A 12183-nucleotide genomic window follows, 5' to 3' on the forward strand; every position below is an offset into this window, starting at 1 on the left:
TGTGATGGGAGAGCTGGATTGTAGTTTATATCGGTTTAATTTTTAATATCAAGTCTGATTTGTTGCAATTGTATCCATACAATTTTGCCACATTCAAGTGAGCAAGGTCACTTACTTAGTCTTTTAGGTTTGATGACTGTGTAAAGTTTTCTCCAGCATAGCCTAAATATTCTCAATAGGGTTCAGGTCTGGATTCTGTGGTGGCCAATTTACTTCATCAAATTCTAAAGATTTTTTTACAGGATTCAGGTCTGGACTCTGCGGTGGTCAATTTATCTGTAAAAATAATGCCTCATGCTCCCTTAACCACTCTTTCATAATTTAAGCCTGATGAATCCTGACATTGTCACCCTGCATAAAACCTGTGCCATCAGATGGAATAATCTATTGATTTAATAATCTGGTCATTCAGTATGTTCAGGAAGTCAGCTGACCTCATTCTTTGGGCATATATAGTTGCTGAACCCTGATCAACTGCAGCATCTCCACATAACAGCACTGCCTCCAGAAGCTTGTATGGTAGACACTAGGCATGATAGGTGTATCACTTCCTCCACCTCTCTTTTTACGCTGATGCACCCCTAACTCTGGAACAGGGTAAATCTGAACTCATCAGATTACTTGACTTTCCTCCATTGCTCCAGAGTCCAATCTTTATGCACATCCCTAGCTAATCTTTTTTTTCAATTAGCCTCAATGATGGTCTTCTTAAGGTTATGCAGCTATTGACTCCCAAACTCTTGAGTTCCATTTGCATTGTGCATGTGGAAAGTTCTTAAATTGATTTGACCAAACATTTAGGTAATCCATCATCAATCTCTATAATTCATGATTTCTTTCAGACCGCATTTCCTATTTAAAGATGTTGGTTCCCTGCTCTTCTTCCAATTTTTAATGATGTGTTGGACAGATCTTAATCCACTTTTCAGTTACAGTTAAATAACTTGTTTCCAGCTGAAACATAATCATCCATGCAGTAATTATCCAGTGGGAAGCTCCTTGCTTAGTTAAATCCAGGTGGTGGCTGCATGCTTCAAATGCTTAGACGGCGATATTGTTACCACTAAAGCTTAAAAAGATATCATTCTGGCTTTGCAGTTAAGAAGATACAAAAAAATTATTTTAATTGATGTCAATGGAAGAGGTGCTTTTAAATTGCTTTGTGTGAAAACATCTTATTTAAGTAATCAACAGCTTAAGGCGAATCTTTTGTTGGTAGCAGTGTTTATGGGAGCTATTAATATGTTGACTGTAGAATATTTTAACACAGTACTTCTCAACTTCAGTCCCACTTTGCACATTTTACATGTTTCTTTTAGCTAAGTGACACACAAGGTTCAGTTCACCCTGTAAAAAATGCAGGGTTCCACGCAATTCATTCATGTTGTCCCAACACAAATTGACTTAACACTTTTAACAAATTTATGTGGAATAAACATGAAAAGAATTCACTGAACAATTGATAGTTCAGTCAGTGGTTCATATTTAAAACATTCATTCATTCATTCATTCAATTTTTTTTGGCTTTGTCCCTTTATTAATCCAAGTTGCCACAGTGGAATGAACTGCCAACTTATCCAGCTAATGTTTTACGCTGTGGATGGCCTTCCAGCTGTAACCCATCTCTGGGAAAATATTTAAAACATCAATTTAATATTACAAAAATATTGAGCAAAATAAAAATTTATTCAGTATGTGAGTGACAAACCTAAAAACTATTTTTGTTACTTTTTTAATTTAATTGTTTTATGTTCAATCCACTTAAATCTGTTAAAACGAATAAGTTAACTTAATTTATTCATGTTGCCCCAACACAAATCGATTGTGTGGAACCCAGCATTTTTTATAGTGCACTTAACTATGTAAAGCTGTTACATTTTCCACCTAAAATTACATCAAATCACTTTTATTGTCACATCAGCAGCAGCACGTGTACCTTGATGGGTGGGAAAGCTAAGGTGCTGGCTCCAGACAAAATACAACAACACACTCCCAAAAGACAAAACGGTATACAATTAGGAATGTTGACAATAATACGTAGAAGACAATAGGTGTACACATAGTCTGACTGTTGGTGGGAAATTATTGTAGGCAATATTGTTTTACTAGCATTTTACACCAATAAAATCAGAAACATTTTCTTGCAGTGCACCGAATAGCATCATATAAAGTCCAGATCTGTAGTTTCACCTCATTCAACAAAGCCTGAACTGTTTCCTCTATGGAATTAATAACGAACATCTCAGCAAGCATATGCCCTCAAAGCTGTCAACTGGCACAATACCAATCTATAACTTCTGACAGGGTCTGTGAATGAATGCCATCATTAATTTTATGTTGAACGGACAGAAAGACAGCGCAATTTATATTAAAATGTCAGCGTATCCCTAGGGACCGTTGCGTGTTGGACAGCCATCAGCACTGATTCTGCTTTCGTGCGCTGAGTTGTGTACATGAACTCAACTCAGCTCTCATGGTTACTTTCATACGTGTGTTTGCTCATTCTCAATGAATAAATGCATGAAGCTTCAAGCTCTCGGTCTCGGCACAGACCGCATTTTCAGATTTCGAGATCTGAAATGCCTAAACCAGTCTGCTAAAGCCTTTTTTCAACGTGTTTATAGTAGAGAGGGAAGGAAACGTCTCTGATGCAATAAGACTACACTCTCAGAAATAAAAGTACAAAACCTGTCACTAGGGGTGGTAGCTTTTTAAAAGGTACACATAACTAACCAGTCCACATCTGTGACTTAAAGGGATACTTTGCTCAAAATTGAAAATATTCTTACAATTTACTCACCCTCAAGTGGTTGCAAACTTTTATGAATTCCTTTCTTCTGTTGGACACCAAAGAGGAGGTTTTGAAAAAAGCTGAATAGCTGTAACCACTGACATCCATGGGGAAAAAAACAAATACCATGGAAAGCAATGGTTTCTGGTTTCTTTTGTGTTCAACAGAGGTAAGGACTCAAACTGATATGGAACAAGTATAGGGTGAGTAAATAGTGTCAGAATGTTAAGTTTTGGTTGAAATCTCTACAGTGTTATAATGTAACTCACTATACTTTTAGCATTCCCATAACATGACAATTTTTTCATTCATTCCTTTATTTTATTTTTTTTTTTGGCTTAGTCCCTTTATTATTCTGAGGTCACCACAACAGAATGAACCGCTGCCAAATTTTCCGTACATTTATAAATTTAATATCACTGTAAAAGATCAATAAGGATGAGTAAATTATGACAATAAACAATAAGTTTTTGGTCAATTATTCAGTTATAGCACCTTTCAGTTATTCAGTTATTAATAACTGAAAATGTTATTCACAGTTAAAGCACCTTTCAGAAGGTAAGTCAATGGTTACAGGTTTTCAGCATTCTTCAAATGATCTTTTGTGTTCAACAAAATAAAGAAACTCAAACAGGTTTTGAACAAGTAAAGGGTGAGTAAATAATGACAGAATCCTTTTTGGGTGAACTATCTCTTTAAGAGTCCACTATGTTTGTATATTTTAGATGTAACTTTATGCTTCAAATAACCTGATATTAAAGGGACAAAAGAGTACCTTGTAAAAAAAGGACCACCTTAGTGACCAGTGTTGGTGGTAATGCATTTGCAACTAACACGAGTTACAAAATAATATTACATTTCGAAGTAACAAGTAAAGTAACGCATTACTTTAAACAATAAGTAATCATTTTTAAGTTACTTTTATGCAAATGTAACATGAATTACTTTTTAGTTTTGATAACTTTCAATAATCGGTATGAATGTTATGTACAGCTCTAGGGTCAGGAAATTCTCTAATATCATTATCCAAAAATTTTATTTCAAATGTTTTTTTTGTTTTTTTTAAGTAAATAAATGTATAGGTTATACAGTGTGTTGTTAACTGACAACTCCTCTATTAAAAAAAAGAAAGAAAAAATGAAACAGATCAAGCCTCAGCCAGGTAATAAAAAGCAACTCAAAAGTAACATTACACATTGCTTACCATAAAAAAGGGGGGTTGGGGGGTTCTCAATGTTGTAATGCAATTCTTTTTAAAAGTAACTTTTCTCAACACTACTAGTGATAGATTTTGACAGATTCTTTTTTATCTGATAGTGCAGTTGTGAGAATGACAATATTAAATTCATATTTTACAAAGTCACACACACACTTGTTAAAGAATGTACTTCTTAAAGAAACTATTGTCTTTTAATGCTAACAACACATTGTTGATCGTGTTTTAGTGCTTTTATCGAAAGTGTTGCAACGTTTTGTGTTGGAAATGCTTCTGAGGCCCAGAAAGTGGTCACTGCAGAGGGTGTTAACAACAGCCAGTAAGTTGTTGGCATTAAAATTAAAGAGTATTGATAATAAATACAAAGAAAGAGTACTGAAAAGGCTATCATGGTTGTCAATGATGAGAGACATCCTTTTTTCATACACCTTCCATTGCCATCAAGTTGTTGATATTGTCTTCCCAGATGTGTAAGAAATAGACTAAAATTTTCATTTACATCTCAAGTAATTAAGTTTTTAAATTCCTGGATATTTATTTAGAGGTACCATGTTTTTTAAATGATTCATTTACACACTGTAAAACCCAAAAAGTTAAGGTAACTCAAACCATTTGAGGAAAACAATTGCAACAAACCATTTAAGTTCAAAAACTAATCCTAATGAGTGCTGTGAACTTAATCTATTTGAGTAAACAAAGCAATTGGAGCACAGTAAAATCCAATAATTGAAGAGAACTCAAACCAACTGAGTACTGTAAAACCCAATGAGGTAAAGCAACTCAAACCATTTGAGGAAACCGATTGCTACAAACCATTTGAGTTAAAAAAAAAACTGTAAACTTCCTCCATTTAAGTTGAATAAATGGGGTATTGAATTAACTCATTACCTTCAACACTGGGTTTAAAACTATTTTAAATTAGCAGAACTAACTTTCAGTCAATTTTGAGTTAACTACACTCATTTCATTTGATAAAGTTGACTGTTGGGTTTTACAGTATATAAATGCCAAATGCAAATTGTCAGATGTCTCTGTGATTGTATGCTGCAAATACAATTTCCCTATGGGGACAAATAAAGTTAACTAACTGACTAAACTTCACTTAGTGATGGTGATTTCAGGAGTAGTGTACAAAAAGTATACTCAGCGTAACTGCAGGTGAGTACATGACAGAAGTGTTAATTATTTTGATTTTGCATGACGTCCTCTTTTGGGGCTTGTGGTTTCTTTATGTGTGAAGTTGAACGTGCTTATCTCCAGGAGTGCAGGAACTTGGCTCCAACACATCCTCAAACTGTGCCGCCCACACTACGGGTAACTCAACTTGCAGAAAACTACTGAGTTGACGCACATTAATAGCCTCAAGCTGAGTGGATTTTTAAGGCTCTCCGGAGTAATCACTCTCTTGAATTAAAACTATAGCCTGTTGTCCTTTATTAGGAAAATAACAAACTGACCAGCACATTCAACTTTCATTAATTCATTCATTTTCTTGTCGGCTTAGTCCCTTTATTAATCCAGGGTCGCCACAGCGGAATGAACCGCCAACTTATCCAGCAAGTTTTTACGCAGCGGATGCCCTTTTGGTCATTTGAATAATAAAACATGAAAACAACAAAATAATAATAATAATAATAATAATAATAATAATAATAATAATAATAATAATAATAATAATAATAATAATATCACTTTAAATGGTTTTCCAGTCCTGGGTTACTGCAGGAAAGGGATCCAGTTCACTGGGTAAATTAATGCTGGATAAGTTGGTTGGTCATTCCACTCTGACTTCCATGGTAGGAAAAACAGATACATAGAAATCTATGATTACCGGTTTCTATCACTTCTAACATCTTTTTTTCTAACAGAAGAAAGAATCTCTTGAAAGTTCAATACAAGGAAAGGGTGAGTAAATGATGACAGATTTAAATGTTTGGGTAAACTGCCTCTTTAACTAAGGAGGACTTTTATCTTATAGTCGTAAAGGGTCGAAAACGGGAGTGACGCGTTCCTTTACGGCACGACCTCTTGCCGCAACGTCTGGGAGTAGTCGAGCATCCGCGAATCAATACGGATTCGTACACCAGTAAAGGTAAGTTTTGCGTGTAATTATGTAATACACATTGTTATTACGGCCTGGAACAAAAGTGGCAAACAGAAGCTCGCGGCAGATGACTGAGATAAGATAGTTGTCGTGTAAGGAGTGGAGCATGTGCGCTTCTGCTTAGTCCGTCAGCTGCTTTTACGCGCTCAATCCCTCCGTGCCGCATTTCAACTCTCAGAACTCATTGTTCAACAGTGACAGCAACTATCATGTTTAGTAACCTATATATGTTTCCAAATTAAGCTCGAAGTCAAATTAACAGGGACGGATTGTGTACATGGATGTTTATGAGTGAGTAGCGGCGAGACTTTTCATCATGGCCGCTCGTAAAATCCTGGAAGATGTCGCTGATATGCAACTGCGCAGTGTAACGTTTGCAGTGTACATTGATTTTCAGCATTTGACGGTCTTTTCAAGTGTTATATTTGCGAAAAACACTTTAATATGTTCCGTGACAATCTTTATACGCCAATTGTTAATACACTTTGAGTTTTTTTTTTGTTCGTCAGTCAAAAGAATGGTCGACAACCAACCAATGAGATTGTAGCTTTAGGTCATGTGTCCGGAACCGGCTTCAGATCACTGAAAAACGTCGAGTTGGTGGTGTCGTATGACTCCGTGATGAATTCAAGACAATGTACATTGTTTACTAGTTTTATTATTAGTGTAAACCGTATTATTCATGCCGTCATTATATAGCAGCATACTGTTATATAGTGTCAAATGCACCCAAGTCAAATTAATTAAACAAATTTTTATTTTCTTCACCCACATATCATCTTCAGTTTGCTTTGCACAATTCAATTTGCACTTGGTTCATTTGTTGTGTTCATGGTTAGTTCGGTTTTAGAATATAACACTTATGTTCTTAAGTTATATAATGGTAATACAATTAATTATGCACTTTTTTAGGCGATGGCAAAGTTCCATGCACCTGTGATTCAGGACAACCCATCAGGATGGGGTCCATGTGCTGTTCCTGAGAAGTTTAAAGACATGCCCTACCAGCCTTTCAGTAAAGGAGACAGACTGGGAAAGGTGAGAGCTCTTTATTATCATTTAAACAACCTTATTAGTGTTTGTTAGACTCTTACTTTATAAATAAAGATATTATTGTACGCAGGTGGCTGACTGGACTGGTGCAACATACCAGGATAAGAGATACACAAGTGGGTGTTTGTAAATCTATTTATTATATTTTACTTTCTCAGATGGTTTGTTATTCATTGTTGTTCTCTGTTCTATGTAGATAAATATTCATCTCAGTTTGGAGGCGGCAGTCAGTATGCTTACTTCCATGAGGAGGATGAGGCGAGCTTCCAGCTGGTGGACACTGCCAAGACTCAGAAGACTGCCTATCAGAGAAACCGGATGCGATTTGCTCAGGTATGTTTCTAGACGTTTATCTTTTTGCTGCTTTACTCCATCTTATCTCCTTTTGTTTTAATAGTCTGTTGTGTTTGTGTTCTGCAGAGGAACCTCCGGAGAGACAAAGACCGCAGGACTCTTACTCAGTTCAATATGCAGACCCTGCCTAAGAGCGCCAAGCAGAAGGAAAGGTTAGTTCTGCTTAATCGATAGTAAAAAGCATTGTGTGTTGAGAGGTATGACTTGAGAACACACACTCACCGTCTCTCTGAATAGGGACCGTATGCGCCTGCAGAAGAAATTCCAGAAGCAATTTGGTGTGCGACAAAAGTGGGATCAAAAGTCACAGGTATGAAATGCCATCTTTTCATCTCTCTTTTTTATCTTGAGTCACAAAGCATTCCACCTCCACTTTAATTTAGTTTCATATAAGGGTTTCTTGCCTATTGTTTAGGCACAGTTTTCTATTTCAGATGATTTTTTGTTCCTTTCAGGGTGAATACTCAATACAAGTTTGTAAAATTTTTATAAGATAATAAGTGCTTCAGGTTTACATTCCTTTTAGATGCGTAATGTCTTTTTTACAATTACTTAGTTGATGTGAAATGAAAATTCACCCTATTTCTATTGTAAATGTGTGTTATTGAGATGAATTGAAATAACAGAAGCCTCTGTGGTGGCGTATACCAGGAGTGTCAAACTTAGTTTCTGGAGGACCGCAGCCCTGCAGAGTTTAGTTCTAAACCTGCTTCAACAACACCTACCAGCAGGTTACATTATACATACAAACATAGAGTTAAAGCTAAACTGTGCAGATGAAACTGAGTTTGATACCCTTGGAATATACCATACTTTATCAGTAGTTTAAGCTGTTCCAAGTCATGTTCTTTCACAGTAAACAGCAGATTTGCATTCATGATTTGATGAGTGTAATGATCCCATCTCAGAATGTTGTTATTATAGATACTCAGATAATACCGGATTTACAATTTAATTTAACATTTTATTAAAAAAAAAGTAATTTATTGCAAATTGAAAACCAAGTGATCTGAGGGCATGTGAAAAAAACATTCTGCATTGTGGGAAAACCTGAAACTGCTTTATCAGGCCAAAAGAAAACAAAGTATTAAAAAGTGCATAAAACAATGAAAATCGTTACTCATTCATTCTGTTCTAAACAGCATTATATGCATTTTAAACATGTTTAAAGTGAAAACCAAGTGATCTGAGGGAGCTTGAAAAAGTCATTCTGCATTGTGGGAATTAGGCCGAAACTGCTTTGATAACAATTGGTAACTGCTTAAAACCATGAAAGTTAGCATTTTTTATAGGGCTGCACTATATATCGTTTTAGCATCGATATCGCAATGTGATCATTCTCAATTGTCACATCGCAAGTATACTCGCTGTTGAGTCTGGATTAGGGTTGTAACGGTATGAATTTTTTACGGTATGATAATCGTCTAAAACAATACCACGGTTTGACGGTTTCGCGGTATACAGTATGTTACAAATGTTACAAAATAATAGAACAGTGAAGCAAATTTGACTTTTTCCAAATATTATATTTTCAGTTACTATAAACAACACCACTTACAAAGAACAAATAAAAAAATAAGAAAATAATAAATAATGTGTCAAAGTCCAAATAAAGTCCAAATAAACATGGTGCAAATCCTCAGTAAAAAAATAGATATAAATACTATCCTATAAATAGTTACATAACGAAACTAGATTCAATATGGAACATCATAGGTTTTATGTGCCAGCATGGATATGGTTGTCTGTGGATATGGATTTGGATATGGTTGTCTGCAATGCAGACAAACAGCTGCACCTTCATTTGCGTCTTTTGAAAACAGCAAGAGCAGCAGTTCGTCTTTGCTGTGTCACTGTTTTGTCATGTTTCTGTGCTGCTGTGCATGCAAAAGTACTTAGTATGAGAATTATTTCATGCAAAACTTTTTTTTGCGTTTTATTTAGCCGTGCATAAATTGCATAAAATCTCTCATTCCGTGTTGTTCAAAAAGCTCAGTGTTGGTCCACAAACAAAAGCGAAACCTATGCTTATTGGTTGTGATATAGCGAGTTTGAACCAATCTTGGCATGGAGGAGGGACAATGCATCAATGTATCATGTCTGGTTTGTCCGGAGACACAGTGACGAGCGTTTCTTTGTCAAATCAGCGTTGTCAAATTTTGATGACGTAACCGCACTGATTCCGGAGCCTCTGAAATATTATGTGATACAGCACTGGAAAGCTGAGATTCTCTTCTTTGTGCCAATATTTGAATTGTATGAATCGGATCAGCGGATCAAAAGTTATTAAACATTTAAGAGCAATACTTATTTTTAGCTGCGGGCGGCTGTTTCGGTCTTTAAGGGTTAAAACCGTTGATATGCAATTGTTCATGGTATGATAATCGTGCACGTTCAAATCGTGGTAGACCGTCATACCGGTATATTGTTACAACCCTAGTCTGGATTATACATCTTTTGCATGTGTGTTTAATTTCTGTGACTGTATGACCTTAAAATCATTCAGACATAATAAATAGTTCCAGTTGTGACCTTAACTATGATTAATTATATTAATTTTTTGTTATTTTTATCATTCAGTTACTGTACTTTAATACTGTTAGACTTGGAAAACGATAAAGCATTTTTTCAATTGTATCTTTTTTCTTGACTGTATTTATAGATTATGCATCAAAATACTCATAACACATGCAAATATCATCACAGACCACATCAAAAATGTGTTGAGGGACCCCAAAAGTTTTATAGATTGTTTATAAGATTTTATGGAGATGCACTCCCTCTGCAGAATCATCCTAATTGATCTAATATTATAAATTCTTTTCAAATAGAAATATTAAGTTATCTGGTAAAGTTGTATTCATAATGCAATTTAAAAAATAAAATAAAAACATTGCAATGTTAGATTTTTCTAATATCGTGCAGCCATAATTCTTTCTGTTCTAAACAGCATTTAATGCAGTTTTAAACATGTTTCACAAGTTTAAAGTGAGAACCAAATGATCCGATAGATTTTGAAAAAGTTGTCATTCTGTTTTGTGGGAAACAGCTTTTTAGATGGCTTTCTGTTTTTGTTTTGTTTTACACAAACTGACTACCTTAACATGCAATTGGCTAGATCTTATTGAATCTGACTTCTCTCTCTCGACCTAAGGCTCAGCTCAAGCCCAGAGACTCCTCTGTTGAGGTGCGCAGTGACTGGGAGGTGAAGGAGGAGATGGACTTCCCCAGGCTCATGAAGATGAGATACATGGATGTGGCCGACCCATTGGACATGTAAGCGTTCTGATATCATCACCCATGTTATTCAGAGATAATGTCGTTAAGAGTGGTTTGCTCTTGAGGGTGTCCTTAATAATGTTCCTGTTTCTCAGTGAGTGCTGTGGAGCTCTTGAGCACTACGACAAGGCTTTTGATCGCATCACCACGCGAAATGAAAAACCACTCAAAAGCATCAAGAGGATCTTCCACACCGTTACCACCACCGATGACCCAGTGATCCGCAAGGTACACTTTCACACACTTCAAGAGCTGTTTCCATCCACCTATTTTCATTCACATTTAAGGATATTGCATAAAAGATTTATAAATGGAAACACTAAGATTTTTAACACATTTTTAATCTCAGAAAGCATCGGTTTAATCCCAGGGCTGCAGATAGAGTGTGGTATAAATCAATAAAATCTTATTAACCTAAAAAAATATAGTTGCTTTTCTCCACATTCACTGCAAATATATCTAATGCCAATTAGGGATGCACAGATATGGATTTTTGGGCTGATAGCAATCACCGATAACTCTTTAGATTTGGAGGCTGATGATCAATATATATAGGCAGATAAATATAAATATTTAAAAAAGTGTTATTTTTATACAGTGAACAACTGATTTTATTTTAAAAACTTCATAAAACTAATCTACTCTAAGCAATAATTTCTAAATTGCAAGGTGATTATATAGACTTGTATTCACAATTTCACATAAATTATCATGGCAAAAATTAATTATTTCCTTTTCTTCGCATAGCAAATTAACATGCAATTTGACTGTTGCATAAAAAATATTAGGTTAAATAACAAAATGGGATATAATTATCAATCAAGTAAAATAAATATATTTTATATAAATGAAAATGAAAAAACTAATAACTGAAACCAGCTCAAATGTTCTTGAATAAAACGTGTTGCAGGATGTGTTATGTACAAATATGTGATGTCCGAAAAGATCGTTTTGAGAGTTGTTTTGACAGTTCACAGCCACCGTCTAGGCAAAAAGCTAAATTGTGATGGTGTTACTTTAAAAACTGCAGCATAAAGTCACCCCATTTGGTGTTTTATTGTGCTTTCACTCGTACACTTTTGTTTCGGAACCTGTCTCGTTTGCCCAGTTAGCGCGGTTCGTTTGGCATATGTGAACAGGGCAATCGCCCTCTGTTCCGCGCCAAAGTAATCGCAAAATCTCTGCAAATTAAACCCTGACACTCTGACCAATGCGAGGAGAGTTTACTCGCACGTGACTTGTTTTAGCTCTTTTGGTCCGATTAGAAACTTTGCAGTGTGAAAGTGAACCGCTCCAAGAGCAAAGAGCAACAATGTAACATTTGTAATCTCTGTTTCGGAACAACTGAATCGATTCACAGGTGTGAAAGCACCCTTAGACTCTTTT

General features: G+C 35.5%; 1 protein-coding gene across 1 annotated transcript in view; it reads left to right on the plus strand.

Moving 5' to 3' along the window:
* Positions 1–6028: 6028 nt before the first annotated feature.
* Positions 6029–12183, plus strand: part of eif3d (eukaryotic translation initiation factor 3, subunit D) — a 14178-nt gene continuing 8023 nt past the window's right edge. The window contains 8 exon segments of the mRNA NM_200016.1: positions 6029–6099; positions 7024–7149; positions 7235–7280; positions 7361–7497; positions 7585–7670; positions 7756–7828; positions 10673–10794; positions 10893–11025. Of these exon segments, the coding sequence (NP_956310.1) occupies positions 7027–7149; positions 7235–7280; positions 7361–7497; positions 7585–7670; positions 7756–7828; positions 10673–10794; positions 10893–11025 (720 nt within the window). The 5' untranslated portion in view covers positions 6029–6099; positions 7024–7026.

The sequence above is a fragment of the Danio rerio genome, chromosome 3 (assembly GCF_049306965.1).
Source record: "Danio rerio strain Tuebingen ecotype United States chromosome 3, GRCz12tu, whole genome shotgun sequence".
NCBI classification, from domain to species: domain Eukaryota; kingdom Metazoa; phylum Chordata; class Actinopteri; order Cypriniformes; family Danionidae; genus Danio; species Danio rerio.